General features: G+C 31.6%; 1 protein-coding gene across 5 annotated transcripts; it reads right to left on the bottom strand.

Moving 5' to 3' along the window:
- Window positions 1-3044: 3044 nt before the first annotated feature.
- Window positions 3045-22625, bottom strand: LOC111714474 (glutaminyl-peptide cyclotransferase). Of its 5 annotated transcripts, none has more exons than XM_023489590.1 (18): window positions 22561-22625; window positions 18541-18640; window positions 18050-18105; window positions 17632-17707; window positions 16338-16429; window positions 14670-14752; window positions 13843-13887; window positions 13229-13290; window positions 12670-12746; window positions 12079-12134; window positions 10062-10122; window positions 9532-9646; window positions 8508-8587; window positions 8087-8182; window positions 5756-5829; window positions 5409-5439; window positions 5244-5293; window positions 3045-4403 (listed from the first exon to the last, which is right to left on the bottom strand). In XM_023489590.1, exons 2-17 carry the CDS (start codon window positions 18572-18574, stop codon window positions 5258-5260), a joined length of 1074 nt encoding a protein of 357 aa, XP_023345358.1. In that variant the 5' UTR covers window positions 18575-18640; window positions 22561-22625; the 3' UTR covers window positions 3045-4403; window positions 5244-5257. The 5 variants fall into 5 exon arrangements, with proteins under 5 accessions (XP_023345358.1, XP_023345357.1, XP_023345356.1 ...); XM_023489589.1 differs by having other exon boundaries at window positions 5253-5293; XM_023489588.1 differs by having other exon boundaries at window positions 3045-4414; window positions 5260-5293.
- Window position 22626: the final 1 nt, after the last annotated feature.

The raw sequence follows: 22626 nt of genomic DNA, 5'->3' as shown, positions 1-22626 counted from the left end.
TTGATGCATATGAACCTGGTGATACACGCTGGCGACATACAGAGCTCTGGACTATGTACATACATCGCATACATCATTTATAGAATTTTACCCAGGCAACATAGACCCGAGTTGTAGGAATGTTCCGCAGTACTTTAAGTTAAATCCGACACTCTATCGGTGAAAGATAAAATCAATATCACATTCAAATAACCTACTCTGTATATATATTAATATTCAAGTAACAAACTTGTACATGCAACTCTAAACCAAACCCGTACACTTTCTTTGTACAGGAGCACAGCATGGAGGATTTCTACAACAGTACAAACCTAATCCGAATTTTTATCTTTACTTGAATAAAGAATTCCTTCTTAAAGCTGCTTGAAATTATTTATTGTTTGCAAATATTAAATGTTAAAGGGAGTGTTCGCGAAAAATGAAAGGGGGTATAGACTTAATGCGATAAAAAAGCCGATGACTATTGTTTGTAATATCTGAATGATTTGTTGGGAATTAAATTGATTTGTTTACGATCCGAGTTAAATGTTGCATCTTTCCGAATTTGTATGGGCGCTACGTTCTTGGGTATGAAACGTCTTTAACAATTTTCTCCTTACAGACGCAACTGATAGAAGTAAGATTAGTAGCGATCAAAAGCGCTTTTTTATCGCATTAAGCCTATACCCCCTTTCATTTTTCGCGAACACTCCCTTTAAAGAAAACTTTCATGATTTGTTTTTAAAATAGTTTTGATGATATTTCTGTAATAAAATGTGTTGTTAAAGTTGATAATATATATATATATCAATCACAATGTGATTGATAAAGCATTTGTGACTATTCATTGTTTAAAGGTTTTACAGTGAGGTACACAATACACATGAGTTACAACCTACAACAACTACAGGGTGTTCTACTAAACATGACAGTTGGTAAATTGTTTAAAATGTATTTTCCTATAATTTGTTAAGTTGTTTGAGACAAAAAAGAATAATGAAAAATATTATATGGCAGTCTTATTATGATCAAATTGATTTCAAAGTAAAATATATTTGAGTTAAAGATTTATGGCAAACCGTTGGATGTGCTTCTACCTTGTCAAATTACTGGATGGAAATTTTCAATGTTTCTAGTGTTTCAAAAAACTTTTTATTAAAAATCTATTAACTGCTTGAAATTATTTATTGTTTGCAAATATTAAATGTTAAAGGGAGTGTTCGCGAAAAATGAAAGGGGGTATAGACTTAATGCGATAAAAAAGCGCTTTTGATCGCTACTAATTTTACTTCTATCTGTTGCGTCTATAAGGAGAAAATTGTTAAAAACGACTCACACTGAAGAACTAAAAATCTATTAACGTTTCATAACTAATGTAATCCTATTTGTACACTCGGGATTTAACCACCAAAACTTAAGGATGATCATTTTTAGGTAATTTCTTCAAAGTTTGTTTTTAAACGAGGCTATTTCTTATCATTTCAATGAAACGTAATTTGCCAGCTTCTTTATTCAAACTAAGAGCTGGGAGTGAATGTATAGTAGTATCCCGTCTACGGACCAATGACGAAGAATACTTCTAAGGTCGATCCATCCATTTAATATGGTAGTGTACTATACTTTTCATAAGTAATGTACTAATTATTTCAAATAAACTGCAAAAAAGTCCTTAATATCTAATACAGCATATGGAAGAAGATTTTTTAACTGTTCACCCACTGTCATGTTTCGTGGGACACCCTGTATCAGTATAAAAATGCTTTAATGTCTTATTTATTACTCTCGCCTTTTATATCTATTTTTTGATCTATGTCGATTGTAGGTCTTTACATTTTGGTTTGTGTATGTAGTAAATGCCCTACTCCATAAGGTTTTCACTAACCCGTATCTATCCAGGTACAACTCGTCAGCTATCAATTTAAACACGGACACAACCTCAGCTATCAATGTCAAAACGATCGCGAGCTCTTAATCGTTCAATGCCAGACCAATGGGGACGATCTCAGCTCGTATGTTTCAACGAAGACCAACCATCAATGCCAAACCAAACGGCAGTAGTTTAAATGCGGATCCACCGAATTTTTCTCATGGAAATTTGCAATTCATCACTTTCTCTCTCTTGGCGAACAAAAAATATATTTACACTGTTCTGTGGGAGAAAAATGAAGAGTAAGCAATGTTGCTCAGCTGGGATAAATAACTAAAATGAGGGGTATCTCAAATATAGAAATCATAAATGCACGAGATTGTTTTTTAAACTTTCGTCATGATTTAATTACTTGTTTAACTTTAGTTTTCTTATCCCTATATGTTTGCATCCTTATGCTGGAAAGTTGTAAACCATTAAAGGGACTGTACAGGAAAAATGAAAGGGGGTATAGGATAAAACCTGAGAATCTCAGACGTTGAACTATACATATAAGACATCTATCTGATGTTCCTGGATTGAGAAATTGATATAAAATTGTGTCAAAATTATGCAAAAATTCATATATATACAATTTTGTTTAAAAGTAGTAGGTTCAAACATAAGATCATAGTAGGATCATATTCAGCAAATTTGCGAAACCAATCTGAAAACGACTTTATCCCACAGGAGCCTGAGAATCTCAGGTTTGCTCCTATTATATTTTATTCTTATTTTGCATTTTTAATAGATAAAATTGATATTATTACATATAGTCCGTACATAGTCCGTATTACGTCACCGGAACCTCAGCTAATAGCAGTGCAGTATACTGATCACCGTGATACATATATCCCTATATGTTTGCAACCTAATATTGTATATCTTTAACAATTCAAACTTTAACTTTTGGATCATGGCACAATCTAAAGTTTGAAATCAAATCTGATTCTTCAGATCTGTGTATTGCAATGGGAGGAGATCAAATCAATAGGACAGAATGGTATAAATAAATATTGATAAATATCATTAGGAGTTATAATATCGAAGTATAACATGGATATTGATAATAGAAATAGTATAGCGTCATAACCACATTAAATGCACTTTACTGCTTTTATGTTGTCTTCCTATTCTAGTTTTCGTTGAACCATCAGAATTAAAATGTAAAACCTTTATTACAAGTTTGTGAATTTATGTTTGGACTCCAGTGAACGAAAATAAACAAAATGAATTGGAATTAATTAGGGCATTTCCAGGTTGTCGTCTTCCTTTCATGTGCTGGCAATGTTACTAAGACCCTAAGAATTCCGTTCAATAATATCTTTTTTATATGAAACCAAAATTTTAGAAATCTGGAGCAAACTTTTAACGAGTTATAAAATTTTTGCGGATTTCTCGTGTTTGTTCAGCAGGATTATAAGTTATAAAGTTCGACATTTTTCCAGGAAAAACTTTCCCTTGGGTCGTTGTCTCAAGTTTTTTTTTGGCTCGATCGGTTCAGCCGTTTCAAGGAAACCTGTCAAATAATATACATATGTGTCCAGCTAATGTACATAAAAATTAGCCATATTAAAATCAACCAAGAAAAATCCCACTTTAATATAATTAGGTAAAAATACATTGTTCATCTGTAAGATAAAGTTAAAGACAATAAATACGTTAAAGACAGATGTTAATAAAAAAATAATTTTAAGATTATAAAAACTCAATTTCATTCCATTCTCATTGGTTTGAATAAAGGAAGTTTTTATTTTAATGTAGACAAAAATATTAAAATGCCAATTATTTGATTGCTCCCAACAAACTTTTCAAATCTAAATATCTTTACTTCAATATTTCAAACGTTCACCATTTGATTTCACACAAATCAGAGTTTGAAATATCAAAGGTCTACGACACCAGGCTGGAAAAGATGTAGGGATTAAACTGATAAAGAAAAAGGCAAGTTATTAGGTTTTTGAAATTAATTTGCATTATTTACAAAAGCTAAAAAAATGTAGGTTTTATTTTCTTAAATTTTCTTTTTCCTTATATTCCTTTTCACCAGTTTACATGTTTATATTTTTAATAAATAACTATTCACTGGAAATCAACAGAGTGAATTTAAGTTTGCCTTAAGTTGAAATGTTAAGCAATACATTAAGATAGTAATCTTCAAACCTAAATTTATGAAACAATATTAGAAAATTCGTTTTATTTCTTATCAATGGTTCATTTTCTGTTGGTCTATGCAATACTTAAACGGAAAGCCACCTAAATTTTCGTGTCAATCATTACTACAAAATTAATTCATATTTAAAATAAAGGCCCTGCAAGCTATTTGATTATATAATCTAATTTTTCGATTCAGAATAAGAACTCAAATCAAACAATGTGTAAATCAATGTGATAAATATGATTATATGATAAATTGAAAAATCAGCTTCCATTCTTCTTCGTTGGTAAAAAACCGGTTTTCCGACAGATTTCGTAGATTTTCATAAACTCTTGCAGTCACGTGACCGGGCAGTGTACACTGTACAACTTCCCAAGTAACAATTTTGCGGAAAATCCGCGGAAATTCCCAGGAATCTTTCCTGGGAATCCGCGGAAATTCCCAGGAATCTTTCACAGGAAAATCCGGTGAAAATGTCGACAGCTTTTCCCAGGAATTTCTCATAACCCATTCCCAGGAACCAGTTCCGAGGAATTTCTTGTAACCCATTCCGAGGAAATTCTCGTAACTCTATCCAAGGTATTTCTTGTAACCAATTCTAGGGAATTTCTTGTTACCAATTCTTCAGAAAAACCAGTGAACATTTGTAGCAAAAAGGTCTTCAGAACCAATTCCTGGGAATTTCCCGGGAACTATTCCCAAGATTTTCTCAAGAGTTCCTCAGGAATATCTTGAAATATTCACTAACAAAAGTAGTGAATAACTTAATGGTGACCAAGTTTTAAGAATTTCTCAGGAATTTCCGGAGAAGCATTCCAGAGAATTTCTCAGGAATTTCTTGGGGTGAAATTCCGGAGAAATTCCCAGGAATTTCTCGAAACTAATTCTTTTAATAAATTCCCGGAAAAATCCGTAAACATGGTGACAAAGTCATAAGAATTTCTCAGGAATTTCCAGAGAATATTTCTGGAGAAATTCTGAGGAATTTCAAGGGGAAAAATTCCGGAGAATTTCTCAGGAATTTCTCGAAACTGAGTCTCAAAACTGTGATCCCACAAAAATCTCTCATCTTGAGGACAATTCTAGGGAATTTCTCAAGAATTTCCGAGGAATCAGTTACAGGAAATGATTCTCGAGAAATTCCTCGGAAATTCCTTAAAGAAAGTCACCACGGTTGGAGAATCTGGGGAAATTCCTCACTTTTGTTACTTGGGTTAAAACTCAACTCGTTGATTTTCTTCTTCTTTAGCCTTCGCAAAATTATATTCATTAAAAACTTGAAAAGTTTTATATAAGAAAAAAATTTAGCTTTTTAAATAATTTAAAGAAAAAAAATCAAAATGAATTTTGTATGAATATAATTCCGGAAAGGTGTAGGTATTCCGCCACAAACACTCTGAAATAACAAGAAAAGTCAAATCTAATTCTTTAGAGGGACTGTACGCGAAATTTTAAACGACCCTAAATTTAGAAATTCTCAACAATGTCATTAACAACCTTTATGTGAGCAACGGTGGGAAAGATATCAATGTTTTTCCAGCTAAAAAGGTGTTTAATTAAGTTCTTTGTCTCAGACAAAGATACTGTTGTGAATCGGACATAGACCATCTTTAAATGAAAGGTTGCTTAAAATTACTTCCACTGTCCCTTCAAGTTGAAAGAAAATTGATAGTACATTTTGAAAGAAGTTTTAAAATCAAAAAAGGGGTTACCTTAGAACTTTGCTGATACTAGATATTCTGTCAAAATTCAGGTTTTCTCGGTTATCATTGATTGTGTGCCAAACCTGAAAAAAATTATGATTGAAACTACAAATTAAAAAATTTGACAGCAAACAAAAAACCGCTATAATTCAAAAAACTAAAAAACTGGTTCTGCAGAACTTCCGCATCCCATTTAAACCATTTCAATATCTTGTAATATTTTATGAGGAGTATATGTTATACTGTGCTTTCATGGCGATTCGCGACCATCTTCTTTTTCAGTTGTGAACATTGTGAAACAAAAACAAACAAAAAGTTTGCGAATGGATTTTATAATAAAATTTAATGAAAATCAAAGTTTGTAGGGAGGCTAATTTTTGAAAATTCAAAGTATCCATAAACCTTCTATGGGGTCATGTGAGGTGCCAGAAATTTATTTAAAAATAAAATTTCTTTTTTATCTGACTGTTGTATCTTCTTTTTAGCTGATCATACATATATTTTCAGCTCTTCTCTTTTAAAACTATTCAGTTTTATTTCTTTATCAGGCATACCCGTGACCTGACAAGATGATCAGACTCGAGGGTTAAGGGGGAGGGGGGTAGGTGAGGGGCCACATTGGAGGATGGGTTAGGCAATTATTTAGGTGTCAAATTTCTCTGACAAGTTGTGCTGAGGAATGATGATGCAGCTTTTTGCCAGCTATTCTTCATATTTATTATATATTTTCTTACAGGATGGAAAAATAAAAGTAACTGCTAAGCGGGGTTTGAAAATTCTGAGGATCCATTGTCAGAATTCTGCAGTAATAATGACAAATGGGATAAGAAAGGTTAGGCAAGGAGTGGATATTTTTGACAAAATAATTCTTGATTCTTGTAAGTTCATCTCGTACAGTACTTCAGAATACGGCCACGTCAACAGCAATCTTTTCCTTGCAGCAGGCAGAGTATAAACCAGTATCAAAGTGCATGGTGCACAACTTAACAGGATTCTACTTTAGATGTTTCCATTTTCCTTGTTTCTGGCAAGAGGGAGGGGAAAAAGAAGCATTGAGAACCCCTCCTTCTCTGCACTATTATTTTCTTTTTTCCAAGTAGGGTGTATTGCCATGTTTAATTCCACACAGGGTTAGGTTCAGCTAACCAGAGCTAACCAGACTTGTTATTAAGGAGTATATTTGTAGCTGTCAGTAGCAAAATCTGGATCCTCCATTCTGCAAAATCTGGATCCTCCATTTTGCAGTTAATACAGCGTTTAAAGATAAAAGCAGGCCTTTAATGTTATTTGTAGTTCAGTTTTTTTCTTTTTCATTTGTGTGCAGGGGTGTATACGGGGGATATACACCCCTGGCTGAAGTTTCTCTAGTCTACCATTTTTTCTCTCTCACCCTGTATCTCTGAATACTTTTAAAACGCCTAGCATGCCTAGTTGTTGCTTCTCTGAAAGCTATAAGTACAATGTGACAAGCAACGTATATATATAGAAATATGCATCAGGCCTTTCAGGCAACAACACTTCTAATAATAATAAGTTATTTCAACGTTAAATTCCGACATTTATAAAAATACAGAAGGAGAGATGAAGGATTTAAAATAAATAAATTGTTAACTAATGAGTTTTTTTTATATGAAGGCAAAGTTCTTCAGTTAAGATCTTTTGAATTGACAAATGGAATATGATGAGCTAATTTCTTCGGATTAGGTTATTTAAAATTGCGAAATAATTCTCTCACAAAACAATGAGACAGCAGAATAAATCTGCTGGGCATCGCTATGAGGTCTGTTTTAAAACATTTAAAGTTTTAAGACTTGTTTTAAGAAGCTCCACATTAACTTTAGATTTAAGTAAATCATATCTCAATATTGCATGCTAGACAAGTGTGCATTTTTTACATTATGCAACATTTTTAATCTCCCCAAAGATATTACCAAAAAACGATTTTCAAAACAATTATTAAAATCGTTCTTCGTTTTCCATTTTGAAAATAGTTCTTCCTTTTCCATTTTGAAAAATAGTTCTTCCTTTTCCATTTTGAAAAATCGTTTTAGTTAAAATCTGAAATAAATTCACATAATTCACAAAAATCAAACTGATCTAGAATAAATTGTGTAAATAATATATTTCAAAAACTGTATTGACGCAAAATTTCTTCTGGAATCTATTTTGAAATGTGATAAAAACTCACATTTTGTTAAGCACTTTAAACGTAAAAAATTGCTAAATGTCTCAACCGGACCTCAAAACGATTACGATCAGTACAATGTCAGCAACGCATTCCAACATTCACAAATATTTACAAATCAACAACCTTTGTTAAAAAATAAAATAAAACCAAACCTTTGGGAAGGGTGTGCTTATCAGATGAAGAATTGGGACATTCCGCCGCTTGAACGGAATATGGTCGTCTTCAATCCCAGCATTAACAGACTGGTCCTATAAAACCCATTTTTAAAGAAAAATTCTTTTATTTCTAGAAATTTTTGACATTTTGAAGAGACTATAGCGTATTTTCAATTGACCATTTATGCAAAGATCCATAACGATACCCTTAATTTGTTAAAACCTTTGATTTGATCAATAATGTGGAAGATATTTTGTTTTATTCTAAAAGTGTAAACAGAATTATAAACGGTTGTGAAATGGGCATTAGCATCTTTGCATGCGAGGGTTACTGGAAATTACGTTTGCAGTGCCTTTACACATCAAAGTATATTTGAAAATAATCTATATTAATAAGTAATAAGCATTAGTAGATTACCCTAAAAATAGTATTTCCATTGATGAGTCTGTTATTTCGAAGATTTTGCTCAATACTCACTAACCGGTCATACCAATCACCTATACATACAGGGTGTCATAGTTTAGAATGTCTTCTTCAATAATTTGTTAAATTGTGTAATACAAAAAACAATAATAAAAAATAGTATACAGGAGTCATATTATCGTAAAATTAACTTCAAAGAAAATTAGATTTGAGCAAAAGATTTTTAAACGAAATAAATTTCAAATAGCCTTTAATATCTAATACAGTGTATGGAAGACGACATTCAAAAGTAATTACCAACTGTCATGTTTCGTGGGACACCCTGTACAATAATTATGGGGGGGGGGGGTGTCAGTTAAAATGAGTTTTTTCCATAAACCTCTTATTTATGTCAGATAAGGCTTGGCCGCTTAAGATTTTTTTTTTGGGAGAAGACTAAGATGTTCAAATATTATGTTAAGGTTTAGAATTTCGAACGAAAACCCCCTATTTCCTTGAAAACTCCTAAAATAGGATTTTTCAACACGCTACTCTGACTAAATGAAGGTTTTGGCGTGCTACTGGCGCCCCTAAATCTTTTTCTGTATATCTGTTAGAATCTATTTATATATTTAGATTATCCCGAAACTCCTGTACTGTCTTGTGGTTTTGCTATGAAATATATGCTTTTCTTCCGAAATACTTGGTATAACAAAGACGACATCTAAATATATTGCGGGATTACAGGATCCATTCAAGGATAAATATTAAATATATGAACGGGAAAAGTAATTATAAATTGAAATCACTATAAATCAATGCAAGCTACAATTCATAAAAAGTTGTAAATGAAAAGATTATCAGAATATATTCATTTTGTCCATTTTCAACATGAAACAGAAGACAAATATGCATTTTAAGGGGTAATTGTGACAATTAATTAATATATTTTTACATTTTAATGATAATTTTTATTTGTAACTAAAATTCATCCTATATTTTCTAAAAATCTTGGAAATATTACAATTGACCAAATTACCTGTTGACTGCTCCAGCTTTGTGAATTGTGTATCTGCAGTACCAATGAGGTCAAGAAGTACAAACATGTCAATCCTATCATTATGGTTTCCATTTACCCCATCTCTACTGTACTCCTGTAACATATATATAAACTGTTGACACACAAATTAACCTTATAAAACCAAGTAGGTAGTAGTAGTAGTAGTCAAAACTTAATGCACGCACCTCTGACCCTTTGGTAAAAGTAAATTAAACCTTAAGTCTGACCGCGTCAACCTTGTTGCACCGGCTAGTCCTATTGAGTGACTGCCTTATTTACCCAATGTCCGGGCGATACAGTACAAACTGATACCGGAAAGGTTGACCCGGCTCGGAAATTCAAATGTACTACGGCTGCCCGTGAATGGGTTCTGAGCAATGTTTTCCTTATAAAATTTTTTCCAAAATGTACACATTTAATTATTTCCCCATTGTCCTAACCGCAGCACTGAGTACAGCTAAAAAAGCATAAAAGCCGTCTTTCTTTCTAATATTCGGAAAACTATTTACCTGTCCCTCCCATCTAGCAGCAAGGTTTCTAGCACCATATATGGAATCTGTAGAGGTCCACCTAAACATATTTTTGAAAATTCACAGAGATGAGGAAGGGGGGGGGGATCAAGCCACACCCGTAGTGCTTCCTATCCACAATTTACTCACAAACATAGACTTGCGGCAAAGCGCTCACACGTAGCGCGTCCTTGGCCATAACCAAATTGCTTCCTGCAATACGTCTTAATTTTTAGTGCCTAATTGTATCCATAAATGACCAATAAACTCCCATTTAAAATTCGGTGATAGTGATGGGCCAAACCTCTGTAGAGTAAAAAAAGTAGAAGTTAGTTCCACATTTATTGAAAATATATTTCGGTCGGGGTTGACCCTCGTTAGTTCTAACGAAAATAAACATCAAACTCGATAATTTTTTTTTAAAAAATTGTTAAAAACCACAAGAAAATAAACAAACAAAAAAGATTTAAAAACAAAAATTTGCCTGTGAAATGGACATAAGGGAAACGAACTCGGATTATGAGATGGAAAAAGATAACTTGCGAATATTCACTTTAAAAAAAATGTTTTAAGAAAAAGATAACTATCCGGAACGATATTCCGGAACGATCCGTAATTCCGGAACAACGTTCCGGAAATTTCCGTTTTACGGGGAAAAAAATCGTTCCAGAAATCGTTCTGGAATTCCGGTTTTCCGGAACCTTTTCCATAATGGAAATGGAAAAAATTTCCGGATCATTTCCGTACGTAAACCGTAACCCGGAATTCCGGTGGAAACCCTAAGGTGTATTTAAACCTTTTCAAGAATTGGACATAAAAAATACGCTTTTTTAAAAACATACTGAATTACAGTTTACAATTAAATAAAAACTTTTTTCTGTTCATTCCTCTGAGTTCAGTCATTAAATCTCCCATTTGGCAACAATTGATACAAAATAGATTCTTATTACTTTAATACCAGTATTTGATCGCACTTGGGTGAATTTAACCCTTATTTCCGATTTCAGATAATTTTTATGCGAATCCTACACAAAACTGCATTGTTTTCTGCAAAGATTGAACTTATCCTCAATTTCAAAAACATGTTTAAAGAAGATTAACATTGGCCCAAATGTAAGAAATATTGCGGTTAATGAGGAAATTGCAGAACATTCCATTTCTCACCAAGACAATTCACTGTCCTCCTACACAGTGCAAACCAAATTTAAATTAATAACGAATGCATTTTCAGGAAGAAAATGCCTTAGCATCATAACACAATATACCTCCAGGAAAACATTTTGTTGTTAATAGGACTTATTGAGGCATAAAAATATGAAAAATGTTAAAATCACTGGAAAAGAATCGTCTTTACATATGGTCTTTCCTTATATTTATGATTTCCTGCAACTCTAAACTTTTTTTTTCAATGCCGAATTATTTATGAAGCCATAGAAAAATTATAATCACGGTAGAAGACTTAATTTAACCTCAGAATCGTTACATTTAAATAGTTTCAGGTCGTCTTAATAGTGTGGAATGGAAGCTATTTGGGTAAGAGCCAGAATGTTTACTTAAATTACCAAATACAAATATGATAAATAAGTATAGCTGTATATAATAGATGCCATATGACGTCTTCAGAATTTTAAATTAACGATGCATTTCTCTTTAAACTAAAGACATTTTGCCGAAAGCTATTTGGGTGTGGCTAAAGAAGCACTACGGGTGAGCGCTTTACTGCAAGTGGACTGTGGATAGAAAGTGCTACTGGTGTGGCTTGGTTTCCCCCCTCGGAACGGAAAATGTTTGGAAAAATCCACGAATTCTACAAGAAAAACCGGTTTAGTTACTTACTTTGCCTAATAAAACTAAAATTCTGTTATACAATTATCCTAAAATTGAATAAATGATTTTCACGTAAGAATTTTCAAACAAAAATAATCATTTTCAACTCAATTAAGATTTAAACATTTTACCTGAAAATCACGACTAAAACCAAGAAATAAAAATGTAAAAGATCATTGTTGTTCTTTACCTCACAAAGGCTTCCTCACCATCGAAGAATATAAATTGTAATGTAATTTCAGGATTCTAAATAAAGAGAAATATTGAGTTTTGCACGATAAAAAATGTAAAAGAACAATTTTTAAAATCTTTAAAAAATGAAAAACTGGACACCATCAAAGTTTTTCTCATCCTTTTTGACAATTCACTAAAAACTTATTTATTTTCCCCTAAAAATAAATTATTTTCACAAATTCAGTAAAGAACCCTAAAAAAAAATTAAAAGAGGGGGGGGGATACTTAAAGAAAATATACACTCCTGTATGTTTAGTTAGCAGTCTATGTTAACAATAATTTTACTTTTTTTCTTCTTATTATTAGATTACGTCAAAATGGATGGACTCATCGGGTCCAACCTTTTTGCGAGACTTCAAGCCGGGTGGATAAAAAATATCATAATTTGTAAGACTTAGTTGAACTACGAAGACCTTGTTCAACCACTTCCCTTGTGGTCCGGTTAAGAAGATTCGGTTCAAGTAAATGATAAGAATAAAAAATAGAAAATGTTTTTTTTTTAATATCGGGGATCAAGGCTCCCAGAAGGCCTGTTTAAATTTTCTACCTTTAGTTTCTGTAGTTTAAGATCCTGATGCATAGTGTGCGCTAGGTTCAACATTTGTGCACAGGGCACAGCGGAATCTAACAGGGTTTTTTTACATGACATTTCTAATAACCCTCCATTTACCAAGTGGTTTGACCGTTTCAAACCCATAAAAGCGTTGTTGAGTTCAGAATAAATGATCGATTTCCAATGTTTTTTAACTCTACAAATTGAATATTTTCAATCGTAATCAAGTTATCAGAGTAAAACACTTTTCGAGCTAAAAAAGATCCGATATTTTCCACATTGTTGATCATATATGTTAAATGTGAATAGGGTTTAAATAAAGGGAACGGCAGTTTCTTTAAATTAGTATTTGTGCCGGAAAAAAAATTATAAACAAACTTTTGTTTCTAACTGAAAATTGGCCAAAATGGATAAATTTGACCAATGAACAATTCAAAAATAAAGCAAGAAAAGTACAATTAGGTTAAATAAGATAATAAAAAGATAAAATGAGAACAAAAATTAAATTTAGCAATTTTATTTTTGTAAATTTGTCTAGTTAAAAACGAGTTTCCTATTGCTCCGAGGAATCCAACTGGTTTGTTCAATGAATCATAATGACAAGCTATCACCAACCTACAAATATTGCATTGTATTTAAAACGCTCTTAAAACAATTATAGCGAAAGAATTCTTTAAAAATAACTTTTAAAATGTTATTTTATTCTTCATTTTTTGTATAACAGATAAAAAAAAATTCTACACTCTTCAAGATTGTTTTTTTAACATTTCAGAGTAGAAAATAATTTTAAACAGGAGGGAAAGCAATTAACAACAGATAGAGAACACAGTATTTATTTATAAAAGGAGATGAGATTAAACAAAATTGTGAATTTATCCATTGCACTTTTTGTTTAACTCCCAAAATAGTAATTTGCTTTCTCTTAACTATTTCTTGTTTTCTAGTTCTTATAAATTTAACCTAAAGGTGTAAACCTTGGATATTTTATACTTTAATCATTGCAAAGAAATAAAAAAATTCAAATTTCAGTAAAATGTTCAGTCCTTTAATACTAAATATTATCAGTAAAATGTTCAGTCCTTTAATACTAAATATTATTAGTAAAATGTTCAGTCCTTTAATACTAAATATTATTTTTGTGAAATATTAAAAACTAAAATTACAAACCTTCTGGGGGCATCAAGGTCTAAGGTTGCTATCACGTTTGTAAACCTAAGAACACAAGAAAATTATTTTCCAGAAATTAAAAAATGTAAAAGGTTTTAAAAAGTAAAAAAGGCATTTTTGTTAAGTATGAAAATGCGAAAAACATTGAATATCTTATTGTTGGAGAAAAGAATGCAAAAATAAATTATTACTAAATCATATTCCTTTGTAAAGAGCTGGATTAAACATGGACCTGCATGCAAGTTTTTAAATTAGCGGGAGTATGAAGTTTAGAAAGTTTTTAAAATACCGCAAAGTCTGATAATTATTTATTATCCGCGGAGAAAATTATTAAAAAAATTACTTTAATGTTTCAAATGTCATTTAATTAATCGTTACAAATTTCTATTTCACAACAACTTATAGAAAGTATGGTTTAAACCTTTGACTGGTTCATGATGATATAAATAAATCTCCGGCACTTAATCTCGATATACGCCTTTAGGGTACCCTTGTTAATTAAACAGAATCATTTAATTGTTAAGTCACTAGTATTAGCGTCTTAATGCTATTAATATAAACAAAAATAGTTGAATATAAATTCAGTGATAACCAGAAAACTCTGGAATAGGAAGACGGCTTTATATAAATACTTTATAGTTTATTTGATGTGGTTACAAAGCAAATAGTTTTACTAGACACTTACTAAATCTCTAATTAGGTTAAATGGGTCTGTTTACACTGCACAATTACGATGTCCCATGTTTATTGGACTATTTAAAGTCAAAACTTGAGTCTCAATGTCGTCTTTAGAGTTTTCTGCTTAACACTGTAAATCATATACTTACATTTTGTTTCCTTCTGGTGTATCATCGTTGAACCCGGGCTGTTCTACTTTCCATCCAAGACCATTCATTGTATCAACAATATGCTAAATATTCATTGTATCAACAATATGCTAAATATTCATTGTATCAACAATATGCTAAATATTCTTTGTATCAACAATATGCTAAATATTCGATTGTATCAACAATATGCTAAACATTCATTGTATCAACAATATGCTAAATATTCATTGTATAAACAATATGCTAATCATTCATTGCATCATTAATATGCTAAACATTCATTGTATCATCAATATGCTAAATATTCATTGTATCAACAATATACTAAATATTCATTGTATCAACAATATGCTAAAACCTTCATTGCATCATTAATATGCTAAACATTCATTGTATCAACAATATGCTCAACATTATTGAGAGTGCAAGAAACATGAATGCATGATTGTATTATATATAATCATAAAATTAAAAAGAAATCCACGGGAGACGTACAATTAAAAGATTAATTTTACAATAACCTCCCCCTAATCCCTGTTCTTAATAAAGGAGGGATACTATTTATAATCTGTATAATTGTTTGTTTCTATAAATAGTTTTCAGATTCATGTTAATTATGGTACAATGACGTCACATTATGTAATTAAACATCAGGGACTCTGTAAGCATAGTTAGTGCCCCTCTATGCATCAAAACCTTAATGTGATCTATATTGTTGAAGATAATGTCGTTTTTCTGTTTCAAAATTTTTTTTAATTCTAATAATAAGATGTTCATTTACCAACAAAAAAACAGGGGTATATATTAGTTCGGGAAAATTACCCCCCCCACATTCTCCCAAGGAAGAGTAATAATTAAGAAAAAGTATTATTATTAGGAAAAAAATGTTTATTTTTGCGAAGTGCTGATTTAGAATTTTTCCTCTTTTCTAAAAGACTGTGAGTGTAAACAAAATATATTTTAAAGTGAATCTGAATTCAAAGAAGGGCATGTCCGATTCCGAATGGTATCCATACAACCTTTGTCTGAAGAATGAATGAGCTTTTAATGTCTCTTGTTTTTTAAATTTGATTATTTTCGAGTGTTGTTTCCCTCTTAAGTTACTTAGGAATTTTTGCTTGTAGAAACCATGGAGTTATTCATTTCAACAAGATCTATAACTCTTCTTCATTGATAAAGGCAGTGCTAAGGATCAATCCGGATCCGTGGATCCGCATATTTTTGCGGATCCGGATCCAGGAAGCCAAAATCTTGCGGATCCGGATCCAAGGGGTAAAAAAATCAACCAAAAACTGAAGAAAAAAACTTTTTACTCCTAAAACCAAATCTGAACTTTTGAAAAAAAGAGAGATTATAAAAATTTCCTCATTTTTGAATGGTTCATCAAAAAAATAAGCGAAAAAATACAAAAAATTTGAAAATTATTTTTTTGTTAAAGAAATTCAGTAAATCTTAGAGAAATGACCTGGATCCGGATTCGGATCCATTTTTTTCCAGTGCGGAACCAGGCTCCGGATCCGGATCCGAATCAAAATTAAATGAATCCTAAGTACTGTTCATTTATAAAGGTTACCTTTGTTGAATCGGACATGCCGCTGCTCAATGAATTGAACATCACTTTAAACTATGTTTACTGTCCTTTCAACATAAAATCTAAATAATTACCTTTCTAACTTTCTGATGGTTTGGAGTTCCAACAACCCTGGGGATCAGAATCTTATCAAGGTTTCTCACAAAATCAGGATCATTTTCAAGATCTACAAAAATATATTCAATTAATAAATATCTATATAATAAAGCTTTTCGCTCATAATTATATATGTTGGCTTTTGCGTGCCAAAGAGCTGAACCAATTAGTTAAATTTTTTTGAGGGAGCCCATGAGTACCATGGGGGAAACGCTAAATCTTAATTTTTTTTTCAAAAATCGTTTTCTTTAAAATTGGAAATATTTTCTTTTTTCGAAGTTAAAAGGCAACACCAAGCACCTCAAGGTTTCTTACAAAACAGGATTATTCTCTAGATCTACAGAAGTATATATTTCATTAGTAGAAGTACCCGGCGTTGCCCATCGAATTATAAAAAAAAACACGTTGGAAATTAAACTATAATTTTTTAAGCCTCTTGAGGATACCATAAGTTTCCTCAACAAATAGACTGAAATTGAAGTTGTTCAGATAGATTTTTTTCCCCCTGGGTATGTATATTTGAAGAATGGTTTTTGATACTTTATGTGGAAAAATGAAAAATTGTAATAGTCAATTTTTTTACCCTTTTTCATAATTTTCCCACAAAAAATCAAATTTTCCCTCTCTAAAATCATCTTTTTTTCCTGTGAAAAAAGAAAACAAAAACATATTTTTTTTGGTAAAATAAGCTGAGGCCGAAAAATAGACAAAAAATTAAATTGCTTTATAACTTTTTTGATGTTTTTTGTCAGTTTTCGTGTTTTAACTCATTAATATTTAATTAAATCATAATTCGTTAACAAATTCTAATTTAGGCAAAAAATCCAAGAAAATGAGGTTTAACATGTATTTTTTAAATATATTTTTCTTGGGGGGTTTGAGTCATTTCATCGACATTAAATAGTAGGATCGCAGCCGTCTGGACATTTTTTGAATTTCTTTTTGGTCACATTAATTTTGTTGATCTTAATGCACAAACCCCCAGCAGTGGGCTGTTGGCTGATTTAAAAAAAAATCATAAATCGATCATCCCTAATATACACCCCTGTTCATACTTGAAATAATCTTTGTTTTTTTTTGTGTGGCTAATTTGTCTGCAAGACTTTTGTTTATTAAAAAATAATACTTCGCATATTTTTTTGTTTTCATTGTCGGAAAAATTATACTTTTTCCGGCAAATTTTTCCAACCTTTTTAATACTTAAACCCAAAAATGTTCCGAACAATATATACCTGGCCCTAGGATGCTGGACAAAGACTATGAATTAGTTACCTTGAGCAAAGTATTTAAAGTCTGAGTTTGCTGTGATGAGCTTGTTGTTGGTCTGCGTAGACTCTAGGTGGGTATACTAAACAACAGGGATTAAAGGAACCGTACTAGTAATCCATCATGGTCTGCGTAGACTCTAGGTGGGTGTACTAAACAACAGGGATTAAAGGAACTGTACCAGTAATCTATTGGTCTGCGTAGACTCTAGGTGTGTGTACTAAACAACATGGATTAAAGGAACTGTACAAGTAAACTATTGGTCTGCGTAGACTCTAGGTGGGTGTACTGAACAACAGGGATTTAAGGACTGTACTAGTAATATAAAGTGACACGATTTTTAACCAATTTCTAAATCATTGAACTCGGAAGGAAATCAAAGAAAGCAAAAGATCTATAAAAATTAAGATTTTTTACAATTTACCTTTCTATTTTTCCATGACGATGCTCCAGCACATAAAGCAGGACTGTTCAACCCAACTAATAATAAAATAAATTAAAGTAGGATCCGGGTCATAAACAAAAGAAGAATTTTTCAAATATTTTCTTCTATTTTCCGCTTATTTTTATGTTAAACTCTATAATATTTTTAACACTTCAGATTTAGGATTTGAACGCAATTTTTTGTTTTCTCTTACAGTTTTGGGTTGATATTTCGCTCCTTGGATCAGGATTTTAGAACTGCAAGATAGTTTAAAGCACTTAGAAAATTGTAATTAAATTGTAAAAAAAGAATTAAATACTATTCTCAAACACTAAATTCCTAATCTTCATATATGTTCAACATGATATTGTAGATCTATGATATTTCAAATTAGAATCTTGGCAAGATTAAAAATTCAAAGTTAGAAACATCAGGTTACAAATTTGTTTTTCAAAATTAGAATTTGAGATCAGTAATATTTTCTAACTTACTAAGGCAGAGAGCAGTGTTGATGATTGATCCCATAATACTGTTGTTTCTACTCAACGCTCTACTCGTTAAACCTGTAATCTCGGAAAACTAATGTTTCATCTGAAATAAAGATTTTTTAATATATTGTAATGAATTCTGCAGTAGCTGTATCGCTAACTATCTACCTTACTGTGCTATTTATATTTTGTATTTATAATTCTATCTTTAACTTTTGTAACCTGGCCGGTCATACCGGCACGTACAACCATGTTTATAAATAAATCAATTGAATACAGACTCTCGTTCAGCAGAGACGGAATCAGCCTGGGTAGGCTGATTATAAGAGTTAGAGGTGGTTTAGCCATACATCGGTCAGGGTTGACTGATAATTAGAGTTAGAGGCAGTTTAGTCATAAAGATTAAGTGAGGAGAGACGTGCTAGATTAGTGCAATATTTTATCTAATAAACTTATAGTGTAAATTTACGTTAGTAATAAAGTATCATTGTAGATATATTCAAAAATAGACTACTAAATTCTCTTTTTGAAAATTACATTACAATGTGTGTTATAAATCGAATTGCTATTGATGTAAAACTAATTAGATATGTTTTAATATGTTTTGATATTTGTTGTGTACATGTCAGAAAATTACTTTAAACTCTAATTGCTTTATACTTGTACTGTTAATATAATCATCAATTTGTAATTGTAAACTCGTTCTGTACACAGATACATGTATTTTAGCAATAAACTTTCATCTTATCTTTTCTTATAGTTCAAAAGTGTACTCTGCTTGAATTAATCATTTAACAATCATTTGTTGATGTGTTAAAGGAACTGAGAGCGTATTTTCAACCGACCCTACACGGAAAGATGGCAATGCCCAATTCACAACCATACCCTTCAAAGCTTAACCCGGACAGGATTATTTCAAATTTTCAAATTTGTGGGTACTGTACAAAAAAAAGTTACTTCGTATTTCTACTGCAGGAAAACAAAAGAAGTAACGGAAGTAACCACTTATCAAGCTAGGAAAACATATAAGAAGTAACGAAAGTAACCACTTATCAAGCTAGAAAACCGACAATATCTTTAACATTAGTGATCAGAAAAAGAATTTAAGGGTACCGTTGTGAATTACGCTTTATACACTCCCTTTAAGTCTTAAACAACCTTGTTACTAAAAAAAGCTAAATTTCACACTATGAGATTCATTACAGCGAAATAATAAAACATTAGGATAAAAGAAACACTTGTTAAGTCAAAATTTTCGAAATTCATTGCCAAAATTACAGAGTTTTACAAAATCTAGAGATGTAATTTCAAGTACACCTCCAGGAATAAAGTGGCATGTTAGATTGACAACGAAGTATGAATTATGTTATAATCTTTAAGACGGATTATTTTCAAAACTGTCGTTTCTCTGTATCTGGTATCCAGTATCCTGTATCTGGTGTAAAGAACGGAACTAAACTAACTGTAGTGAAGCAAACTTTCACAATATAAATATACTCATTGATAGATAGATACATATATAGATAGATAGATAGATAGATAGATAGACAGACGCCCAGACAGACAAACAGACAGATAGATAGATAGACAGACAGACACCCAGACAGACAAACAGACAGACAGGGTGATAGACATATAGACAGATAGATAGACAAATAGAAACAGATTGATAGATAGAAAGATATATATATAGATAGATAGATAGGTAGAAGGATAGTTAGTTAGATATATAGATAGATAGATATCGATATAGGTAGATATATAGTTAGATAGATAGATAGATAATACATAGATAGATAGATAAATAGATAGGAGATATTTAGGTTAATAAACAGATAGATAGATGCACATGTATAAAGATAATAAGATGGATAAAAATGTAATAAATATAGTAATAATCCACATGTTTTGGAAACCTAAACCTAAATGTATGTAATAAATATCGTAGTAAACCCCATATTTATATTACCTTGTACAATATCTGTAACCTAACTATCCGTCAATATCATTACCAAGTAATACTATTTACTGAAATTATGTTCGATATTGAGTTGTATCTGTACGATACATATTGAGGGATACAAGAGCAATATACCTGGATTGATACAGACTGAGTATTATAGCCTAGAGTCTGCACGAGTTGTATCTTGGAAGACAAATACATATTAAAGAATACACAGTCATATCTGGATTGATACAGACTGAGTATTATTGATCGAACAAGCGAGTTCGAGAGCGAGTTGTATCTGTAGGATACATATTAAGATTACAGAAGGTCATACCTGGATTAGTAGAGACTTAAGAGAAACTATTGGAGTAAGGCATTTGCTACATGTATATATATTACATTGTAAACACCTGACCATAAGATCGAACAGTTTTAACTTTATCTGTACCCTGTGCTCAAATAAAGTTCAGTTAAATATGAACCACTGTTTTATTACGGTTAGAGTAATATTGCTCGGTAGAGACTAAAGAGTTCTATAGCTGTGTGTGTAGATAAATACATACTTAAGAGTATGAGAAGGAGTTGTATCTGGATTGATATACTTAAGACAGAGAGAGCTGTATCTGGATTGATACATACTTAAGAATACAGAGAGAGTTGTATCTGGATTGATACAGACTAAAGTATTATTGGAGAGTATAGAGTTCAAGAGCAAGTTGTATCTGGATTGATGCATACTAAAGTATTATTGGAGAGTAAAGAGTTCGAGAGCGAGTTGTATCTGGATTGATACAGACTTAAGTATTATTGAAGTAAGGCATTTGTACATTTGTAACAAATATTTAAAGTCCATATGGATAGATTATATCTAGTTAGATAGATTGATCGCAGTTTTCATTAAAAGTTACTTCTATATAAATACATTACTTGTCTGTCTGTCTGTTTGTATCCAATAAACGTCAAAACGGCTGAACCGATTTTTTCCCACGTAACCCCAAGGAAGGTTTATGGATGAACAAATTATCAAAAATTTGCCTCTAACAAATTTCGATTTTAGAAAAGTTTGAAAATCGACGAAATTTTTAAATAAAATCCGCAAAAATTTTTGTTTGTTTTTGTTTTACAATGTATAGAAAGAGAAAATGTTTTGAATTGAAATAGAAGATGGGCGCAACCTATTTATAGATATATATTGCTTGTTTGTCTGTTTTTTTTGGATCAGATACACGTCAAAACGGCTGATCCGATCGGACCCAAACATTTTGGGGGACCTAACTTAACTCCAGGGAAGGTTTATAATTTATCCGAATATCAAAAATGTGCCCACAAAAATTCAGATTTCATAAATTTTAAAAATCCACGAAAAATTATTTTTAATTCAACTAATATTTTTTTGTTATTGTTATGTATACAAATAAAGCACTAATTAAAAGTTGAAATAGTAATGAGCGCGAAGCGCCCTGAAAGCCTAATTACAATATTATTTTAACAAGTGCAGAAGATTTACAGTTCAATCACCTGTAAACCTACTAATGCATAAAGCAAATTTTATCAAACTATGCGTGGGGGGGGGGGGAAGGGTGGAAATCATGTGGTTTGTTTTTAAAAAGTATGAACTTCATTATTCGCAATTATTAATTCTTATTACGTCATCGTTAGTGTTTAATATTACACCAATTTTTGCCCCCCCCCCCCTCCCCGGCCCTACAATCAATTTTTTACATGGAAAACACATGGATATAAAAATCGTTCTCTAGGAAAACATCAAAATTCGAAAATCTTGACCAACACTTAAGAGTCAATAAATTACATGAAAAATCAAATTCCAATTAATAATTAGAATTAATCTTCGTGCCAGAAAAATTCTCAAGAACTGACGAGGGTCAACCCAGACCAAAATATAGTTTTTATAAATGTGGAACTAACATCTAGCAGAGGTTTGGTCCATCATCACCGAATTTTAAAAGAAGGGAAACAGTTAGTTTAATTTAATGTACATGAAAGATTCTTAACCGCTTTTTAAGTTATATAAAAACGAGAAGAAACAAACATTTTTAACCTTAAAAACTATAGACCTGGGTTTAGTTGTGCAGCGATAGTCAACTCACGGGTCTGTCCTAGTATACGATTTTTGGACCCCA

This window comes from Eurytemora carolleeae, unplaced genomic scaffold (assembly GCF_000591075.1).
Source record: "Eurytemora carolleeae unplaced genomic scaffold, Eaff_2.0 scaffold1556, whole genome shotgun sequence".
Taxonomy (NCBI): Eukaryota; Metazoa; Arthropoda; class Copepoda; order Calanoida; family Temoridae; genus Eurytemora; species Eurytemora carolleeae.
Note: the sequence above shows the minus strand (reverse complement) of the source record. Positions and strands in the feature narration are given on the sequence as shown.